This window comes from Myotis lucifugus, unplaced genomic scaffold, assembly GCF_000147115.1.
Source record: "Myotis lucifugus unplaced genomic scaffold, Myoluc2.0 scaffold_167, whole genome shotgun sequence".
NCBI lineage: Eukaryota > Metazoa > Chordata > Mammalia > Chiroptera > Vespertilionidae > Myotis > Myotis lucifugus.
The window spans coordinates 198,755-221,539 of NW_005871215.1; the positions used below are offsets into that span (position 1 = coordinate 198,755).

General features: G+C 38.0%; 1 protein-coding gene across 3 annotated transcripts in view; it reads right to left on the reverse strand.

Annotated features, from left to right (window-relative positions):
* The window catches only part of CEP83 (centrosomal protein 83), a 133,144-nt gene that overhangs the window by 71,448 nt on the left and 38,911 nt on the right, over nt 1–22,785 (reverse strand). The window contains exons 1-5 of one of the 3 annotated variants that reach the window (XM_014462027.2): nt 18,444–18,559; nt 17,942–18,216; nt 14,446–14,596; nt 8,543–8,635; nt 6,041–6,172 (exon numbers count right to left, since the gene is read on the reverse strand). In XM_014462027.2, the coding sequence (XP_014317513.1) occupies nt 6,041–6,172; nt 8,543–8,635; nt 14,446–14,596; nt 17,942–18,114 (549 nt within the window). In that variant the 5' untranslated portion in view covers nt 18,115–18,216; nt 18,444–18,559. Of the gene's footprint in view, nt 1–6,040; nt 6,173–8,542; nt 8,636–14,445; nt 14,597–17,941; nt 18,217–18,443; nt 18,560–22,785 lie in introns of those variants that run through there. The other 2 variants (XM_006096051.3, XM_023759940.1) reach the window with 2 other exon arrangements.

The window sequence follows — 22,785 nt, forward strand, 5'->3', positions numbered from 1 at the left end:
TCACTCCAGTATTTGGCTGGAGTAGAATTGTTATTATCTAAATTAACTAAGCTACGAGGTTGTTCTTTTCCTAGAAACTTACCTAGAGAGAATAGGCCTGTGTTGGGGCTTTTTATTATCTGGGCCAAATTGCTGGTTTCTTCACCACCAAATCAGTGATATGTGAGATAAAATTAAAAACCCAGAAAACATACCAGTCAGTTCTTAGGTCCCAAGGTCCTTAGCTGGTATGCCTTCTCTACATCTTTCAGCATCTTCTTATGTCTGTTTTATAAATAATGTCCAGTGGTCTATGTTATACTTACCAGGATAAACAGGGGAAAAATTCATCTACTTCATCTTCCCAGAAGTAGAAGTCTCCTGTTTGGCATTTAAGATTTTCTCTTTATTACTAGTTTTAAGTAATTTGAATCTTAGTGTCTTGGTGTAGTGTTTTGTTTTTTTTTAATATATTTTATTGATTTTTTACAGAGAGGAAGGGAGAAAGAGAGGGATAGAGAGGTAGAAACATCGATGAGAGAGAAACATCGATTCAGCTGCCTCCTGCACACTCCCCACTGGGGATGTGCCCGCAACCAAGGCACATGCCCTTGACAGGAATCGAACCCAGGACCCTTCAGTCCGCAGGCCAACGTTCTATCCACTGAGCCAAACCGGTCAGGGCTGCCTTGGTGTAGTTTTCTTCATGTTTTCTATGCGTGTGGTTCATTGCGATCCTTGGACATGTGCTATAATCATTTCTTTCCTATACTTTTTCTCTATTTCATCTTGGATAGTTTCTATTAATGTATTTTAAATTTAGCTATTATCTTTTCTTCCGCTTGTCTAATCCACTTCTAGTGTATTTTCCATTTAGACTGTATTTTTCATCACTAGAATCTTTTCTTAAAAATCTTTTCCATGTCTCTCATCATGTTCAAGGCTTCCCTTAACTTTTCAAACATATGGAGTATATTTATATGGTTTAATGACTTTATCGAATTCAATAATTTTTAGGACTGTTCCTATTGACTGATCTTCATTATGAAATACGTTTTCATGCTTCTTTGCATGCCATTATTTAAAAAGAGTCTATATTTAGTTTTAGGTTCCCAGCAAAATTCAACAGAAAGTGCAGAGAGTTCCTTATGTCCCTGCCCCCATATACTTGGCCTCTTGCACTAGCAACATCTCACACCAGAGTGGTACATTTGTTACAACTGATGAACCTACACATCATCCATAGTTTACATAGGGTCCACTCTTGGTGGTGCATATGCTATGAATTTTGTCTATATATATTGGCATGTACCTGACATTATAGTATTACTCTGAATAGATTTACCACCCTAAAATCTTCTGTGCTCCATCTATTTATTCCTCCATCTTCCCTTATCTTTTTTAAAATTATTTTTTATTTTTTATTGATTTCAGAGAGGAAGGAAGAGAGAGAGATATAGATACATTCATGATGAGAGAGAATCACTGATTGGCTGCCTCCTGAACAAACCCCACTAGGGATCGAGCACACAACCAGAGCATGTGACCTGACCAGGAATCAAATCAAGACCTCCTGGTTCATAGCTCGATGCTCAACCACTGAGCCATGCTGGCCGGGCAACCACTGATCTTTTAAATGTCATATAGTTGAATGTCATATATTTCAAATCCTGCAATATACAGTCTTTTCCGATTGATTCTTTCACTCAGTAATTTGCATTTAAGTTTCCTCACGTCTTTTCATGGTTTGATAGTTCACATCTTTTTGGCACTGAATAATCTTCCATTCTATAGATATGACACAGTTTATTGAACTACGCACCTAGGGAAGGACATCATGGTTGCTTCCAAGTTTTGGCAATTAGGAACAAAGCTGCCAGAAACATCTGTGTATAGGTTGTTGTGCAGACATAAGTGTTAAACTCTTTTGGGTAAATACCAAGGAGGACAACTGCTGGATTGTATGGTAAGGCTATGTTTAGCTTTGTAAGAAACAGCCAAACTGTGTTCTAAAGTTGCTGTACCAATTTGCATTTCCAAAGTCTGTTGTTTCACATCCTCACCAGCATTTGGTATTGTCAGTGTTTTGGATTTGGGCCATTCTTACATGCATGTATCTCGTTTTAAATTGCAATTCCCTAACCACACATGATGTTGAGCATCTATGCTTATTTGTCATCTGTATATCTTCTTTGGTGAAGTGTCTTTTAAAGTCTTTTGCCATTTTTAAATCAGTTTGTTTGTTTTCTTATTGATGAGTTTCATAGTTCTTTGTATACTTTGGATAATAGTCCTTTTATCAAATATGTCTTTTTCAAATATTTTCTCCCAGTCTATGGCTTCTCTTCTCATTCTCTTGACAGTGTCTTTCACAGAACACAAGTTCTTAATTTCAATGAAACCTAACATCAATTATTTCTTTCACGGATCATGTCTTTGGTGTTGTATCTAAAAGATCATCAACAAACCCAAGCTCATCTAGGTTTTTCCCTATGTTATCTTACAGGAGTTTGATAATTTTACATTTTACATTTAGACCTAATATCTATTTCGAGTTAATTTTTGTGAAGGGTCTGTGTCCAGATCCATTTTTTAGCATGTACTATTGTTCAGAACCATTTGTTGCAAAGACTATTTTTCTCCATTTTCAAAGATCAGTTCTCCTTCATCAAAGATCAGTTCACTATATTTGTATAGGTGTATTTCTAGACTCTTCGGGTTGTTCTAATGATCTATTTATCTATTTTTCACCAAGAGCCTAGTGTCTTATCATAGCTTTATAGTTAAGTCCCAAAGTCAGGTAGTGTCAGTCCTCCAACTTAGTTTTTCTCTAATATTGTACTGCCTACCCTGGGTCTTTTGCCTCTCTACATAATAAGCTTTAGAATCAGTTTGTTAATATCCACAAAATACTTGCTGAGTTGTTTTTGTGTGTTTTTTAAAATATATTCTATTGATTTTTTACAGGGAGGAAGGGAGAGGGATAGAGAGTTAGAAATATCGATGAGAGAGAAACATCGATCAGCTGCTTCCTGCACACCCCCTACTGGGGATGTGCCCACAACCAAGGTACATGCCCTTGACTGGAATCGAACCCAGGACCCTTCAGTCTGTAGGCTGATGCTCCATCCACTGAGCCAAACCGGTCAGGGCCTTGCTGAGTTTTTAATTGGGATTAAACTGGATATATAAATTAAATTGAGAAGAACAGACATCTTGACATTACTGAGTCTTCGTATCCATGAACATGAAATATCACTCCATTTATTTCATTCTTTGATTTAATTCATCAGAGTTTTATAGTTCTCTTCAAATTAATATTGTGCATTTTTAAAATATCTTCTGTATTTATTATGATAATCAGTACTATGATTAATGCTGTCAGGTACAAATAGTAATACCACTTTTTTGAGCCTTTACTATGTGTCAGGCATTACAGTAAACATTTTGCACATGAAGTTTCAAGTTCCCAGATTTTAGTTTTTTAAATCTAGTTTACCTTTTTATATTACTGCTATTCTAAATTTTTCCCTTTTCCCTATATGTACTTGAATTGAATATTTCTAAATTAATGATGGAATACAAAAAGATTTTGTTATTTACTTACACTAAGAAGGTAACATTTAATTTACTCAGATTTAAAGTTCATATTTTAATCTACTTTTGGAAGTTGCCATCTCTTTTCCTTCACTCAGTGGTTTAAAAAGAATTCTACTCATATTGAACAAGAGAACAGAAATAAAGACATATGCCTTTTTCAGGGCTGAAAATTACCTCGGTCATGGGAGTAGTAAAAGAAAAATAACTGTGACAAATAAAGCCAGAGCAGACAGCACCTGAAAGTAGAACACTCAGAATGCTGGGGGTCAGTGAGGGTGGGGGATGCAGACACTGTAATAAGAGATGCCCTCAAAAGATTTAGAGTATCTAAGTACAAATCTGACACTGAAAACTCTAGCACGCTAAAGTAAAGAACAGGATCATATACTCAAGAAATTTGAGTACATGTAATTTTAAATGATAATAGCTATCATCTGTGGAATGCTTACTATGTGCTTGGTACTTGTCTAAGCATTTTGCATATATTAATTTATTAAATCCTCACAGCATGAGATAGGTTCTACTGCTAACACCATTTTAAGTTGAGGACACTGATGCACATAGAAGTTAAGTCAGTTCCCAATGTCATACTAAATAAAACATTTAAAATTTTACATGTTAAAAAGCTTAGTTTTTGAGATATTCTAAACTGCATTCACAATTTAATTAATGAAATTTCACAAAACCCTTGTGAAAGGTTGCCAGAATCAATCAGAGAATCTGTAATGTGAGGTAATTCAATTTTAATTTGGGAGACTTTGCCTATTGTGATGTGGCTCAAAGTAACCTGAGAAGGGTGTAAGTCAGAGAACTTGGAATATTTTAGATAAAAGAACCATCAGAGTCTAAAGCAGCATTCCAGATAGAACTGCAGAACCTACAGTTTTGTAGCACAAAACTGATATTGGGCTTCTAATTTGTTCCTTATTCTGCAGTTCCTCTGAATCTGTCATAATTTCAGATTCAAATCCTTCCATCATCACACATAGTATAGATCTATTTATCTCTTAACAATATTATAGCTGTTGGATGACTCCTAATTAGCGTGGCAACTTCAAATCATTGCTTATTTCAAATTTATAATTCACAGCTAGGTGTTGGGTTACCTAATTTCTACTGTTAACTTGGCTGCTGACTTTCTTTGAGACTGAGCAAGTCACTTATCTTGTGCTTCAGTGTCCTCCTTTAAAATGGAGACACTGGCCCTAGCTGGTTTTGCTCAGTGGATAGAGCATCCGCCTGCGGACTGAAGGGTTCCGGGTTCGATTCCAGTAAGGGCCACATGCCCAGGTGCAGGCTCGATCCCCAGTAGGGGGCATGCAGGAAACAGCCAATCCTCCTGCATGCCCCCTACTCTCTCATCATTGATGTTTCGATCTCTCTCCCTCTCCCTTCCTCTCTGAAATCAATAAAAATATATTTTAAAATAATAATTAAAAAATAATAAAATGGAAATACTGAACATTATAACAGAAGTGAGGTCATATGTGAATAAAGCATCTAAAGCTATAAAGAATTTTTTAAATGCGAAAGACTAATATAAATATTTATAGTTTTCTGGTACTGTGTTATTGATGAACTCGATCCAAAGTTCATACAGCTTCTTGCATATCAAACAATAGTGGAACAGTTTGTTCACGTAAGTTAGTTTGATCAAATTAGTTATTGGTAAAGGAAAGTGAGTATATTTTAACTCTTGATTCCAAATAAAGATAATGCAATAAATGTATAATGCAAATGTGTTTATACATGAAATGTTTCACATAACTACAGACAACAAACTACTTTTTTAAATTCAACTAGTATTAGGCTTTTTATTTGAAATAAGAAATTGGTATTTCTCTCTTTCCACCCTGAAAAATAATCTAAAAGCAACATAAAGAATGAGAAACACAAACCCCATTTTTGGAAATAGGAGACAAATCACAAAATGAGTAGAGACAGAGTAGGACTGCATGCTGTAGGCAGCAGGGAAAGGATGCTGCCACTGCAGCTGTCAAAGAACAAAGTACACTTCTTGAAGGTGACAGGCACACCCTAAGTCAAGATATAAACCCTTTGTTTATATCAGTGGAAAAAAGTGCATTGACTGACCATCAGAGTTCTGATAGATGTAGTATGGTTCCAAGAAAGAGGTGGGGACATTGCTAAATAAGGAATCACATAGACAAACTATATTTGCAGACAGAGAAGCCTTCCTCTGTGGCTATGGGAGAAAAGAGACTGACTATCGCCACTGACTGGGGCAAAATAAACGATGCAAAGAAAAGAAAAATTTAACAGCCAAAAAAAGAACATTCACAAGAAAAATATTGCTATAGAGCAGATGAAAATCATGACAAATTAATTAATAAAACTAATTATGCAATCAACTCTAACTTGAGATTTACAAAAAATATATAATCATAAAATTTTGTTTATTAGAAAGCTAACAACTAAACTAGTATAATTAATCACTCACCTCTGATTCATATTTTATTTTTTCTTCTTCTAAAGTACGTGCAAATTCTCCTTTCTGGTGTTCGAACTCTGACTTGAGAAATGTATTTTCATAGCGAAGCTTATTATATTCAGCTCTATACTTTTCAACTTCCTAAATTAAAAGAAGACTATAGTTTAATCACAAATTTATGAATGAAATTTATATCCATTCCAAAAATTACTTTTGTAAATATAATTTTAAATTACATTATATTCAGAGTAATTCTAAAAGTAAAAACTAAGCTTAAGAGAAGTATAAATAAACCTTGGAAAAGTTCTGATAACTAGGATGCTACACACAGAATTAATACATTCCTGAGAAGGCACTAATAAAGACAATTATCATTCAATTAACCTTATTTCCTCCCTGAGTCTCATAATAAAAATGTATAGCATGTCCGAAGTTTTGACCTCTGGACTTAATAAAATAATATTTAAGAATGTAACATACCTTTTAATATATAGTTAGGTTAAAAATTAATTTTATAAAACATAAAATACCTCCTAAAAGTCAGACATAATGAATTCAGAGTAGATAAAAGATTATTTGGCTATTTAGTACAATAACTTAAGGTTCAATCAAATATTACAATGATGCAAATTCAACACATCTGCCTGAAGAATATATGAAGCACCAACTCTCCTTACTAACAAGGAACACATGCAATTCCCTGGTATAGTCCAGCTCCTCTTCCTGATACTATGAAAGTTGCTGGCATTCTGAATCTCAGTAAGAACTTAAGACAACAGAACAGAAAGATGGAGGAGACATTATTTAAACATATACTAGAAAAATCTATATATCTATATATATAAAAGCCTAAGCAACTAAACGACAGGTCAACCGGTTGCTATGACACAGTGACCACCAGGGGGCAGACACTCAACGAAGGAGCTTCCCCCTGGTGGTCAGTGCGCTCCCATTGTGGGAGCATCGCTCAGCTGACTAACAGGCGCCCGATGCCAGGCTGATGGCTGGCGAGTGCAGCTGCGGCGGTGCAAGCCTCTCCCATGGACACTCCTCTTGTGCACCTGATCGGACTGACTGGGCACAAGCCTGCAGCCAGCATAGCAAGGCTGAGATAAGCAGGATCGGCAGGCAACATTGGACTGCCGGTTTCGCCCAATTGCCGCAGGCCATGCTGAGGGACCCCACCAGTGCACAAACCCGTGCACTGTGCCTCTAGTTAAGTAATAAGGAAGCCTCCTAAAATACTCGGCTCCCTGAAATCTTCAGTTTAAAGATTTCTATGCCAATTTACAAACCAAGGATATGTTTTTTTGTGATTTTATTAGAGACATACTTTGTTTTGGTATTTTTAAATATGCTTTTACTTAACTGGATCACCTACTTAAGTCTAAGTAATTTTGTTTATATCCAAAATTGAAACCTATTCACCATAATGCTTTGATTAGGAGACTATTCAAAAAATGACGTTATCAAGCCAGTTAACCATTTATAACAGTGGTCGCCAACCGGTGGTCCATGAGGTCCAAAAGTTTGGCAACTACTGGTTTAAGGAAACCTTTGGACCAGACCACTGGTGGTCCGTGAGGTCCGAAAGGTTGGCAACCACTGATTTATAAAACAGGATCTACAACTGTTTCGAGCAATGGCAACATCACTAGACTATAGCTCCCTAAAGGGGTCCATTTTGAAGGGGACAATACTCATTTGTATGTATACTGCTCAGTATATTTGTTAAATAAATGTCTAGTTTAGTATCTAATATACTTAATATCGATCATCTTTTCCTGTCTCCTTTATTAAACATTTAGTCATATTACACCAAGGTTTCATTTACGGAGACTGGTTGCAATTTGAAGGAAAACTGTATCAAATTTTTTTTCTTTTCTAAGGTTGCATGAAATTCATTCCTTCATTCAACAAATATTGAGTACCTATTGTATGCTAGGAACTGTTCTAGGAACTTGAAATGTAATAGTGAGTAAAACAGATAAAGTTCCTCCGCTCATGCAAGCAGTGGTAAAAGATAATATAAAAAAATAAGCACAATGAGTATTATACAGCATATCAGAAGATAGTAAGTACTCGAGGGAAAAAAAATGTAGAGCAGGGTAAATGGGGATCCAAAGGTCTAAGGAGTGATGGAAAAGGCAAGTTGCAATATTAAATGGGGGCAGGAGTTGGTCAAAGTAGGCCTCATTGAGAAGGTGATGTCGAGAAGTTGACCAAAAGATACCTGGAGAGTGTTCAAGGCAAAAGCAACTGCTAAAGCAAAGACTCTTGAATGGCACCATTTCTAGAATGCCAAAGAAACATCAAGGAGGCCAGTGTGGATGGAGAGAAGGAAATCAGAGAAGTAATGGGGTCTGATCCTGTGCAGCCTTAAAGGCTATTGTAAGGACTGAGCAAGAAAGGGAGCTATTGCAGGGCTTCTGTGTAGAGAAGATGCTTTTCAAAAGCTTTTCATAGTCACATGAAGATATATGCATAGTTCTTTCTGCATAAATTACTTACTTCATCCAGACTCCTAAAACGCTCTCTCATTGGAGTTTCTAATTCTTGTCGTATTTGGGCTCTGAACAATTCCAAGTTTTGTGGAGTTAATACCTAATATGCAGAGAAAAACAAACAATTCTAAATATGAAAAAACAAATATTAAAATCAAGAATTTGCAAATTTCAAAACCTCTCTTGTTACGACAATAAAATGCAATTCAAAGTAATTTTACAATATACCTAATTTTAGAGAAGTCACTATATAAATAATAATTTAAGAATCTCAATTTCAGACTCTCAGAGATATCAAAAATTCTATCAACATGAGGTAAAGATAATCACTGATTATTATCATTGTGATTATTAGAAATAACTATGTTAGCAGCTAAGGTTATCATGTTATATACAATGGCTGATAGTTTATTTTCTAAAGCAAACAAAATAAAGATGTAATAATTCAGTATGCCATAGAGAATTCTTCAGACTTATTTTCAATCAGAAAAGGCTGATTTTTATGTTGGTTATAAAAAACTAATTTAGGCTCCTCCCTGTTACACTCCTTTACAAAATTTATCTTTCAAAAAGTAACTGAATATTTCATTTACCATGGTATTCCCAACACCCTGCACCACTGCCTACCACATAGAAACCACTCAATTATTATTTCTTGAATGAATAAATATTGGTTGTTAAAAAAAACAACCTAGCTTGCTTTTATATTAATTTCCAAAAAAACTAAGAATAGGGAATAAGGACACATATGTAATACCTTAATCAATAAAGAAAAAATTTAAAAGAAAACACTAAAAATAATGTTCAGTTTAATTCATTCATTCATTTATCAATATCCAAATTTCCAAACATTTTACTGAATAAATGCCTACTATACAGAGTGAAGCAAAAATAGGTTTCTAGTTGTATGGAAAACAATACAAAAAATAAATAATAATACAATAATAAACCCGGTGTTTTGTGTACTCACAACTGTAAACCTACTTTTGCCCCACCCCCTATATAAAACATTCTAATATTAGGTCACTTAAATTTATTCCATAGCTCGTTGATGTTATGTTTATTTTTAATCTCTTTTGTCTTCTTGTTTCATTTTGGGTAGTTTTTATTGTCATGTCTTCAAGTTTACTGATCTTTTCTTCTGCATTGTCTAATCTGCCATTAAGATCATACAGCATATTTTTCATCTCAATAATCATAGTTTGTATTTTATTATTTGGTCTTTTCATCTTTTAGTCTTTTCATATCTTCCTTATCTCTACTTAATATGGTCAATCTTTAATCTCACTTTTGAACATAAGGAATTCAATTATAATAACTATTTTAATGTCTTTGTTAATTCTAATATTTGTACCACATCAGGTTTGGTTCTGACTCATTGACTTTCTTTTCCTATTTATTGTGGGTAGTATTCTCCTGTTTATTCCATGCCTGGTAAATTTCTGTTTGATGCTAGACATTGTAAATTTTACTTTGCTTCGTGCTAGATATATTTGTATTCTGATATTCTTAAGCTTTGTTCTGGTAGACAATTACTTGGAAACAGTCTCATCTTTCTGGGTCTTGCTCTTAAGAATTAAGTGTGAGCAAATTAGTGTTTGATGTAGTGCTAATTACTTCCTACTGCTGAGACCCTTCTGAGTACTCACTAATTTCTCTGTGAAATGAAGTTCTTTAGCCTGGCTTTGGGGAAAGGAAATATGCATAGCTCTGTATGAACTCCATACAGTCATGCCTCTAATCCTTTCAGGTGGCTCTTTTCCAGGCCTTAGATGTTTCCCTTATATGCATGTGCTGATCATTCTTCTACTGAATGAGCTGAGAGGGTCTTTTGAAGATCTTTATTAACTTTTTTTCTGTGCCACCCTCCTCTCTGCTACCCTGTCTTGTGACTAGCCACACTACTCTCTGAATATGAAAAAACAAATATTAAAATCAAGAATTTAATCAATTAAAATCAATTCCATCTCCTCAGGGAGTCTATCAGACTTTGTCTGGGTATTCCTTCTGTGCCGTGACTTGGAAGCGTTTGCAAAATTCGCCTTCTTTGATTTTTGTCTTTCAGGGGTCTTTGTCACTTTATAATGTCCAGTGTCTTGAAACCGTTTTTATCTAGTCTCTATTATGCCATATATAATTTTTCAACAATTTTATCAGTCATATACCAAATTACTCCCATCTTTTTAAAAAAACTTTTGCCAACATAATACATAATAACAATATAATAGCTAAATGATCTAACCATTTCTACATCAAAGCACTATACTAACATTTTCTATGAGTTTCTCGTTTCATCTTTACAGTCATCCTATGAGCCAAGAACTATTATTACTCTCATTCACTTCCACTACATGTAACCCAGAAATATTCTTTAAATGAGTATTTTTATATCGTTTTTCTTGAAAAGCCAAAGAGATATTAAAGCAACTCAGAAAAGGCACTTTGCAGGTAGACAAGATAATACATGTGTATTTTTAAAATAATCATCTTTCATAAACCTTCGAAATATTTCTTGCGGATCTTACTCGAGTTTAGTGAACTTTACTCAACTCACAATTTGTACAAATTATAAACATCCATTAAAGCAAAGAGCTAAATTGCTTCAATATATGTATAGATAATACATAATGTTTCTTTAACTTATTTTTGCCAGACAAATGTCACATAAAAGCCAGGTATGTATATCTTAAAAAATAGAAACTTTACTAGATAAATTATATTTTTCAGCAAACATTTGGGAAGTTATTACGTGGAGAAATGTCCAAAGTTATTTTGTGTAGATCCAAGGAACAGTATAAGAACCATCGGGGAGACTTTAGGGAGGATGATTTCATTGCAATATGAGAGAGAAAATGCTTAACATACTCCAACTGATAAATGGAGCTGGGTTCCTTTAAAACAACGGTTCTCAACCTGTGGGTCATGACCCCTTTGGGGGTCAAACGACCCTTTCACAGGGGTCGCCTAAGACCACCGGAAAACACATATATAATTACATATTATTTTTGTGAGTAATCACTATGCTTTAATTATGTTCAATTTGTAACAATGAAAATACATCCTGCATATCAGATATTTACATTACGATTCATAACAGCAGCAAAATTATAGTTATGAAGTAGCAACGAAAATAATTTTATGGTTGGGGGTCACCACAACATGAGGAACTGTATTAAAGGGTCGCAGCATTAGGAAGGTTGAGAACCACTGCTTTAAAAGTTCACTTGGTTCTCTAGCACTGAAAGCACTGGAGCAGAGAATGAAGAGCTGCGTGTCATAGGTGTTCCAATTGTGCTCTGGACAGTATATTAGTTTCCTAGGGCTGTGATAACAACATAGAACAAATAAATTGGTTTGAACAACAGAAATGTACTGTTTCACAGTTCTGGAGGCTAGAAGTCCAAAGGTGTCAGTAGGCCACATTCCCTCTGAAAACTGTAGGGTGAATCCCTCCTTGCCCTGTTGAAGCGTCTGGTGGTGTGCTGGCGATCCTTGGCAGCTATAGCACTTCATCTCTGCTTCTGTCATCACAGGACATTCTTCCCGTGTTCCTGTCTCCCCCGCCCATGTATCTATCTGTCTCTGTGTCTGTTCTCCTCTTCATATAAGGACACCATACTTCAGTATGACCTCATCTTAACTATGTCTGTAAAGACCCTATTTCCAAAATAAGGTCACATTCTGAGGTAATGGGAGTTAGAACTTCAACATATCTTTTTGGGGGACAATTCAACTCATATCAGATATGAAAGAGGACTAGGTAATTATCAACTCTAAAAAGCTGAGACTCCAGGTACATATAAAACAAGAAGTTCAACATTACATATGAACAGAACAATTCTGATGCATTCATTTATTGTTTATGTAGGTGATTCATTAAACAAGTATTTTCTAGGCACTGCCTTGAGCACTGGAAACACCATGAAAAGGTTCCTGCCCTCATGAAATCTGTATTCAAACATAATAAAATGACCACCATGTATGTGTACCTACTGTGTAGTAATGAGACATAAGTTATCTCACTAATCCTCACAACAATCCCTGTTAGGTAACAACTTTTATCCTCTTTAACACATGAGAAAACTAAGGCATAGGAACAAAGCTATTTGTTGAAGGTCATCATCTTCCTGGCAAACTGACCCTTTTTGTTATTAAAATGTTTTTTTTACCTTTAGTGATAATCTCTGTCTTGAAATCTATTTTATCTGGTATTAATATAGCTACTCCAGGCTTCTGAAGTATACTGTTTGCATGTGCGTGGTAAAAAGAAGCATGAACAGGTGTTACTCTTAAGAAACAGAGTAATTTACATTTGCAATGCCTGAAGAATACTTTCAGTATCTTGAATTCAGTGCTCACAGATTCCATTCAGATAGGCCTCTGAATTTTTGCAACACAAAGCAAGCCACCAATTCTAATGGCTTAAATTACATTTTCCTCTGAGGTTTTTATTTTTATTTTTGTTAAACATCCTAAATATGCCCAGGAATGAACCAGTAAGCACACTGAAGGTTTCATTCCAAGCTTAATGGTTTGTTGTTCCCAACAATGGAAGATTTCAAGAAGACACTGAATGACAAATTCCCAACACAGCTGTCAAAGGAATCCATTAATTAGGTGAGATGCCATACTAGATGACATGAAAGATGGCTTTTTTAAAAAACATTTTTTAAATATATTTTATTGATTTTTTACAGAGAGGAAGGGAGAGGGATAGAGAGTTAGAAACATCGATGAGAGAGAAACCCTGCACACTCCCTACTGGGTATGTGCCCGCAACCAAGGTACATGCCCTTGACCGGAATCGAACCTGGGACCCTTGAGTCCGCAGGCCGACGCTCTATCCAATGAGCCAAACTGGTTAGGGCTGAAAGATGGCTTTTTACTTTATCAACTTATGACTCCAAGATTAATAGTACCCTATTATTTGTACCAAGCACTAGATAGAAATACACAGCTGGTCCTATCAAAGATTAAATAAATGTAGGAAAATACCACTAGTAATGCCTACTGATTTGAAATATATAGTATGTTTGACTGGTGCTGAAGTTTGCCTTTGCTTTACTTTCTAGGCAAATGAAAAACAGTGCAAAAAAGGAACTAAAGAAACTGTAGTCAGTACTTTAGTACCAACTAGCTTTTGCTTTAGAGACTACATTTACCTTACATTATACACATAAATTATGTGTACATACTGTTTTTACAGGGTCTTTTAAAAAACTTAAATAAACAAAAACACTATTGTTACTAGCTTAGTTTCAGTTACAATACTTAAAAGAAAATTAGTAGTCGCCCAGCTGTGGTGGCTCGGTTGTTGAGTGTCAACCTATGAACCAGGAGGTTACAGTTCAATTCCCAGCCAGGGCATATGCCCAGGTTGCAGGCTCGATCCCCAGTGGGGAGGGGGGTACAGGAGGCAGCCGATCAATGATTACCTCTCATCTTTGATGTTTCTATCTTTCTCTCCCTCTACCTTCCTCTCTGAAATCAATTTTTTTTAAAAAATTAGTAGCTTGGGCTTGTTTGATTACCGATCAGGGCACATGCCTGTGTTGTGGGCTTGATCCCAAGTAGAAGGTTTGCAGGAGGCAGCCAATCCAACCAACTGAGCCAAACATACTTTTTTTAAAAAAGAAGAAGAGAAAATTAGTAAAATCTTTCTTTAAAAAAAATTTAATTCTGGATTTTTATCAATTCAAAGTGGTCTTTTCCTAAATTATTTTGATAGTGAAATATTATTTAAATCAGAATAGGTAACAGAATACAAATTTATATAAATAAGAGTTTCATGGCTAAACCCTACATGGTAGCAAAAATCTAGACTATAAAAAAGAAAATTAAATTGTACCACCAAACTACTTCCACAAAACATATGACAATTTTTATATTAACTCAAATACATTTTGTTACCTGTAGCTTTATTTCTTCTAAGTCTTTAGTTTTCTCTAATAATTCCCCTCTTAGTTCTTCAAACAGTAGCTGGAATTTTTCCTGGTTAGTTTGCTTTTCATTTAACAGGCGTTTGAGTTCATTTTGTGACTTTGTGTACTCATCTTGCAACCTGATTTAAAAAAAAAAAAAGAATTCAATTTTAAGTGTAGCCTTTGTTTTCTAACTGCATTACTTTTTTTTTTATTATTAAATCTTTATTGTTCAGATTATTACCGTTGTTCCTCTTTTTTCCCCCCATAGCTCCCCTCCACCCGGTTCCCGCCCCACCCTCTGCCCTTACCCCGCCCCCCACTGTCTTCATCCATAGGTGTACGATTTTTGTCCAGTCTCTTCCCGCACCCCCACACCCCTTTCCCCCTCGAGAAGTCAGTCCATTCCCTTTCTATGCCCCTGATTCTATTATAATCACCAGTTCATTCTGTTCATCAGATTATTTATTCACTTGATTTTTAGATTCACTTGTTGATAGACGTGTATTTGTTGTTCAGAATTTGTATCTTTACCTTTTTCTTCTTCTTCCTCTTCTTAAAGGATATCTTTCAGCATTTCATATAATATGGGTTTGGTGGTGATGAACTCCTTTAGCTTTTTCTTGTCTGTGAAGCTCTTTATCTGACCTTCAATTCTGAATGAAAGCTTTGCTGGGTAGAGTAATCTTGGTTGTAGGTTCTCGCTATTCATCACTTTGAATATTTCTTGTCACTTCCTTCTGGCCTGCATAGTTTCTATTGAGAAATCAGCTGACAGTCGTATGGGTACTCCCTTGTAGGTAACTGACTGTTTTTCTCTTGCTGCTTTTAAAATTCTCTCTTTGTCTTTAGCCCTTGGCATTTTAATTATGATGTGTCTTGGTGTGGTCCTCTTTGGACTCCTTTTGTTTGGGGTTCTCTGCGCTTCCTGGACTTGTAAGTCAATTTCTTTCACCAGGTAGGGGAAGTTTTCTGTCATTATTTCTTCAAATAGGTTTTCAATATCTTGCTCTCTCTCTTCTTCTGGCACCCCCATAATTCGGATGTTGGTATGTTTGAAGTTGTCCCAGAGGCTCCTTACACTCTCTTCATATTTTTGGATTCTTTTTTCTTTTTGTTTTTCCGGTTGGGTGTTTTTTGCTTCTTCATATATCAAGTCTTTGACTTGATTCTTGCGATCCTCAAGTCCAGTGATGGCGAACCTATGACACGCGTGTCAGAGGTGACACGCGAACTCATTTTTTAAATTTTTCTTTGTTAAATGGCATTTAAATATATAAAATAAATATCAAAAATATAAATCTTTGTTTTACTATAGTTGCAAATATCAAAAAATTTCTATATGTGACATGGCACCAGAATTAAGTTAGGGTTTTTCAAAATGCTGACACGCCGAACTCTAAAGGTTCGCCATCACTGCTCTAGTCTGCTATTGGAACTCTGTATAATATTCTTTATTTCAGTCAGTATATGCTTAATTTCTAGTTGGTCCTTTTTCATATCCTCGAGGGTCTCACTAGATTTCTTGCCCTCACTAAATTTAACAGCGGTTTCTAGAAAATTCTTGAAAAACCTTAACAGTGTGGTTTTGAACTCTATATCCTGTAGTTTGCTTTCCTCCATTTCTGTCATTTGTGACCTGTGTCTTTGTCTCCACATTTTTTATGCTTCCCTGTGTTGATAGAGTGGCTTTCTGTGCTAGGTGTCCTATCGGGCCCAGTGGCTCAGCCTCCCCAATTACTTCCGGTGGAAACTCTTGGCACACCCTTTTGTGGGCTTTGTGCACAGTCTTGTTGTAGTTAAGTCTTGATTGTTGTAGGTATCACTGGGAGGAATTGACCTCCAGGCCAATTGGCTGTGAGAATCAGCTGTGTCTGCAGTGGGAGAACTTCTGAGCTGGAGACACCCTTCTGGGGCAAGACATGCTTCAGTGAGGCTTTGGTGCTCACTGAGTCTGCCCCCTGAGTGTGTCCCTTATGGATCTGAGGAGTTGTAATCTGGATGGTCCCACTCTGACAACTGGGTACACTGGCTCTTGGATCTCTAAGGAGGTGCTAATTTAGCCTCTGCCTGAGGCTACCCAGCAGGAGCTATGGAGAGATCTGCAGATTCCTCTTCCTTGTTTGGGGTTTGGAGGTGCCCAGATGAGGCCCAGCTGTGAAGCAATGCAAGCTGCTGTGGGGCCTTGGACCTTCTTTTGGAAGTTCTGGGTCTCTCTGACCCAGCTGGAGATTGTTAGGTAATTTTCAGATTGCAAAGGGCCAGGCCTTTCATATGCCAAAGCCTCTGCGCACAGCTTGGGTGGGGTGGGGTCTCAGGGGATCAACAGGAGCAAGCAGCTATGGCTGCTCCTCAGTCCTACCCTAAGAGGCCCCGCATTTCAGTGACCTGGTAATCGCTGCAAGCACCTCTGAAAGAAAGCTGCCCTCAAGTTCCGACCGATTCCAGACAGTCCAGTTTCTCCCCGTATGAGTCTGGGTCCCCAGAGAATCACCCGGAACTGGAGTCCAGAGCAGTGGGGAGCTTGAGACTCCCTCCCAATTGAAAAAGATAACCATGTCCTCAGTTGCCAGCCCTTTCCACGTGCACCTCCGTACCTCTGCACTTTAATTCCCCACCTCCTCTGAGTCTCAGTGTGCTTTTCTCTTTCCTTCTAGTTGTATAATTTCCACTCAGCCAGCCTTCCTGTGGTTCTGGATGATGTCCATTTTGTCTTTTAGTTGTATTTTAGAGGTGGTTGTGCGAGGCAGCAATTTCCGGTGTTTACCTATGCCGCCATCTTGGTTTCTCTCTAACTGCATTACTTTTTATGTAAAGTCAATCAAAACTACAGAAGACCAATATCATATATCCTATTAAAACTGTAATATTGCCCTGGCTGGGTTGCTCAATGGTTACAGTATCGGCCTACAGAAAAGGGTCTCAGGTTCGATTCCCAGTCAAGGGCACGTACCTGGGTTGCAGGCTCCATGCCTAGCCCTGGTCAGAGTGTGAATGGGGGGCAACCAATTAATGTGTCTCCCTCACATCAATGTTTCTCCCTCTCTCTCTACCCCCCATCCTCCCTCCTCTCCATTCTCTCTAAAAAAAAAAAAAATCAAGAGAAAAAAAAATATCCTCAGGTGAGGATTTAAAAAAACAATACTGCAAATATCTTTTTCTTTATAGAGTTTCATTTAATTATTAATGCAGTAGTTTCTGAAAGCAATTTTACTTTGAGGTGAAAAAACAATTTAGCCACACAGATACATTTAATTATATATGTCTTAGCTACTTTCAAAACAAGACTTTTATAAATTCATAATACAACTTGATACCATACTTAGTTTTGAATAAAGCAATTTTAAAGCAAAAATTTTACTGTATTAAAGTTTTAAATGCATATACTGTAAAAAGCTAAAATTATACTGTATGTTCCAGAGCAAACATTCAAAAAATATTTTTTTTCAATGCAAGGTTCTCATCTCCAAATTTAAGTATTTTACCTGTTGTGTTCGGCTTTCAGAGTCTGATAATTAGTTTTATGTTGTTCACATCGTAATCTTTCTTCAATTAACATACTTTGGAACGCACGGTCAGAATCTATCAGCCCACTGTCTCCACCAGGAGGACAAATGACGGGAAGAGTGTTCATATTGGTAGGTAAGCTGACAACCATGTAAAAATAAGTACTGGCTTCCTTATTGTCTTCGTTTTTTTTCCCAAGATTATTTTCCACTTCCTTCTTGCAAAGACAGAACCTTGGGAGGCCAAATTATACCTACGCAGAGAAATAAACTTAATTAATAATCAGTGAACTCATTCAGTGTTATATTTTTTATCACATTATTCTTCTTATCATTTCTATAATAAACCTGACTTTCAGATTTTCAACTGTTCAAAAATAAACTTGAATAATATCTTAACAAATTTTCTTCACATCCACCCAAAGTTTCTGTGACCATTAAGGTCACAGCTTCAAGTATTAACATAACCAGAAGTACTGACCTTTCTAGTTTAGGTATACTTCTGGAGTCAGATGTTTCCTAAAGCTACTGGCTTAAACTTCAAGGGTGGATCCTGATGCAAAATCCATATCCTAACCTAAAATCAGGGGGAAAGCCACTTGAAACTTGTTAAGTGGCTGGGGAGAATCACAGTCTTCGAAAAGATGGCCTTCAGTACGTTACTGTGAGTGTGTTTAATGCTGCAAAGAGTCTTTTGACACAAGGTGAGCTGCAGATTCAGATGCGGAATTAGTCAACACATAAACAGTGATCACCACCTACAAGTTACACACTATGCTAAGAAAAGAAATCTAAATCACCTCAGTGATCCCCAAAAGCACTGACTCAGGATTATGAAACAACTAAATGTCTGTTTTATGGGAAAGTAAAAAATAATGACAGTGTATTCTTACTATAAATAATTAAAATAAACATTTAAATCAAAATAATTCTGTCCCTTTAAAATTTATTAATCTTTCACAAGCCTAATATGCTAAGTGTCCGACCATTAATTTGACCATTCAACCAGTCCTATGATGCGCACTGACCACCAGGGGGTAGATACTCCAACCAGTAGGTTAGTTTGCTCCTGGGGTCTGGCCAATTGGAACTGGGCGAGATGGGCCGGACATATCGTGGAGCCAATCTCCAGTGGTCCCTCCCCACCTCTAAAATATTTCTTCTAATTAATATCCTTTCAATGTGCACAAATCCGTGCACCAGGCCTCTAGTTATTTATATATATACTAGAGGTCCGGTGCACAAAAATTTATGCACTCGGGGGGGGGGGGGGGGTGGACGCCGCACCCTGTCACACACAGAGCCACAGGGCGATCAGGGGGTTTGAGCACTGCCACCTGTCACGCTGATCCGGTACCAGGAGGCCTCGCGGCTCCACTGATCCCGGTGCTGGGAGGCATATTACCCTTTTACTATATAGGATAGAGGCCTGGGGGCCAGCTGGTTTTCCCTGAAGGGTGTCCTGGATCAGGGTGGGGGTCCCCACTGGGGAGCCTGGCCAGTCTGGGTGAGGAGCTGAGGGCTGCTTTCAGGCTGGCAATTGACTGAAGCTCCCAACCACTCCTTTTTTTCTTTTTCTTTTTTTTTTAAATTCTGGGCCAGCTTTTGCTCTGGCTCTAGCTCTGAGGTTTCCGCTGCTATAATCGAAACAATGTATAACTCTAGCTCTGAGATCCCGGCTGGCTGAAAGCTGGTTTCTGGGGTTTTGTTTATCTTCTATGTTTGCAACATAGTTTCTTAGAGTTGTAGCTCAGAGGCCGGCAAGTCAGGCGGGGAACGTTGGAGTCTGCAGTCACTGGAGCAAGCAAGCCTCATGTTCGCTTCCAGCTGCCTGGCTGCCGGCCGCCATCTTGGCTGACAGTAAATTTGCATAAGGATATGCTGATTAGCCAATGGGAAGGGTAGCGGTCGTACGCTAATTACCATGTTTCTCTTTTATTAGTGTAGATATCCTAACAGCATCTCCCACAGTGGAGTTTTTTAAAAATTGAAGGGGAAATCAGGAACTTCACAGACAAAAAAAAGGCTAAGGGAGTTTATCACCACCAAGCCAGCAATGGAAGAAATGCTAAAGGGACTACTGTAAAAAGAAGGAAAAAAAAAGGAATAAGAAACACAGGGACAAAAAATAAAAATGGCTAAAAACAAGTAGCTATCAATAATAACTTTAAACGTCATGGTCCAAATGCTCCAATCAAAAGACATCAAGTGGCTGAATGGATAAGAAAACATGAACCATATATATGCTGTCTATAAGAGACCCACCGCAGAACAAGAGACTCACACAGATTGAAAGTGGAGAGATGGAAAAATATCTTTCAGGCAAATGGAAAAGAAAAAAAAGCTATGGTAACAATCTTATCTAATAAAAGACAAATAGGCTAATTAACCGTTCCTCCTACAAACTTCCCATTGGCTAATCAGGGAGATATGCAAATTAACTGCCAACCAAGATGGCGGCCAACAGTCACGCAGCTGAAACGAACAGGAGGCTTGCTTGCTCCAGTGATGGAGGAAGCCAAGGTTCCCCGCCTGCGCGGCCAGGCTCTGAGCTGCACTCTAAGCAACAATGTTGCAATTATAGAAGCTAAACAAACCCCAGATACCTGCTTTCAGCCAGCAGAGGCCTCAGAGCTGGAGCTGCAACAGTGTTGCAATTATAGAAGCTAAACAAACCCCAGATACCTGCTTTCAGCAGTGGAGGCCTCAGAGCTGGAGCCAGCTCTCAGCTCCAGTGACAGCTATAGAAGGTAAATAAATCCCAGAATAAAAAAAAAAGAAAAAAAGGAGAGGTTGGGAGCTTCAGTCATCCACCAGCCTGAAAATGGCACTCAGCCCCTCACCCAGGCTGGCCAGGCACCCCAGTGGGGACCCCCACCCTGAAGGGGGTGTGACCAGCTGCAAACAGCCATCATCCCCTCACCCAGGCTGGCCAGGCACCCAAGCAGTACCCCCACCCTGATCCGGGACACCCTTCAGGGCAAACCAGCCAACCCCCACCCGTTCACCAGGCCTCTATCCTATATAGTAAAAGGGTACCATGCAAACTGACCCTAACAGCAGAAAGACTGGGAATGACTGCTCACTATGACACACACTGACCACCAGGGGGCAGATGCTCAATGCAGGAGCTGCCCTCTGGTGGTCAGGGCGCTCTCACATGGGGAACTCTGCTCAGATACAAGCCAGGCTGACGGCTGCCAGTACAGCGGTAGTGGTAGGAGCCTCTCCTGCCTCCTCAGCAGTGGTAAGGATGTCCGACTGCAGTTTAGGCCTGCTCCCCGCTGGCAAGTGGACATCCGAGGGCTGCCGGGCTGCCAGAGGGATGTCTGATTGCCACCTTAGGCCCAATACCCCGGGGAGCAGGCCTAAGCCAGCAAGTGGTCACCCCCGAGGGGTCCCAGACTGCAAGAGGGAACAGGCTGGGCTGAGGGACACCCCCACCCCCGAGTGCACAAATTTTTGTGCACTGGGCCTCTAGTACTTATATATGACAAAATAGAGTGAAGGCCATAACAAGAGATAAGGAAGGCCGCTTCATAATACTAAAGGGATCAAAACAACGGTATATAATTCTGGTAAACATATATGCACCCAATACAGGAGCACCCAAATACATAAAAAAAACTTCTGGAAGATATCAAGGCAGAGATCGACAGCAATACAATCATAATAGCGGACTTTATTTTTTTAAATAAATTATTATTGTTCAGATTATTACAGTTGTTCCTCTTTTTTCCCCTCAGAGCTCCCCTCCACCTGGTTCCCACCCTGCCCCATGCCCTTACCCCCCACCACTGTCCTCATCCATAGGTGTAAGATTTTTGTCCAATCTCTTCCTGCATCTCCCAAACCACATTCCCTCTGAGAATTGTCAGTCCACTCCCTTTCTATGCCCCTGCTTCTATTATATTCACCAGTTTATTCTGACTTAATTTTTAGATTCACTTGTTGATCGATATTTATTTGTTGTCACTTTGTTGTTCATAATTTTTATCTTTACCTTTTTCGTCTTCTTCCTCTTCTTAAAGAATATCCTCCAGCATTTCATATAATCCTGGTTTGGTGGTGATGAAGTCCTTTAGCTTTTTCTTGTCTGTGAAGCTCTTTATCTGACCTTCAATTCTGAATGAAAGCTTTGCTGGGTAGAGTAATCTTGGTTGTAGGTTCTCGCTATTCATCACTTTGAATATTTCTTGCCATTCCCTTCTGGCCTGCATGGTTTCTGTTGAGAAATCAGCTGACAGTCATATGGGTACTCCCTTGTAGGTAACTGACTGTTTTTCTCTTGCTGCTTTTAAAATTCTCTCTTTGTCTTTAGCCCTTGGCATTTTAATTATGATGTGTCTTGGTGTGGTCCTCTTTGGATTCCTTCTGTTTGGGGTTCTCTGCGCTTCCTGGACTTGTAAGTCGATTTCTTTCACCAGGTAGGGGAAGTTTTCTGTCATTATTTCTTCAAATAGGTTTTCAATATCTTGCTCTCTCTCTTCTTCTGGCACCCCCATAATTCGGATGTTGGTATGTTTGAAGTTGTCCCAGAGGCTCCTTACGCTATCTTCATATTTTTGGGTTCTTTTTTCTTTTTCTTTTCAGAATGGGTGTTTTTTGCTTTCTCGTATTTCAAATCTTCGACTTGATTCTTGGGATCCTCAAGTCTGCTGTTGGATCTCTGTATATTATTCTTAATTTCAGTCAGTGTATGTTTAATTTCTGACTGGTCCTTTTCCATTTTTTTTTTTTTTTTTTGTCATTCTCATTAAGATCTTTGAAGGTCTCACTAAACGTTCCTCGGAGGTTTGTAGAAGATTCTTGAGTGACCTTAT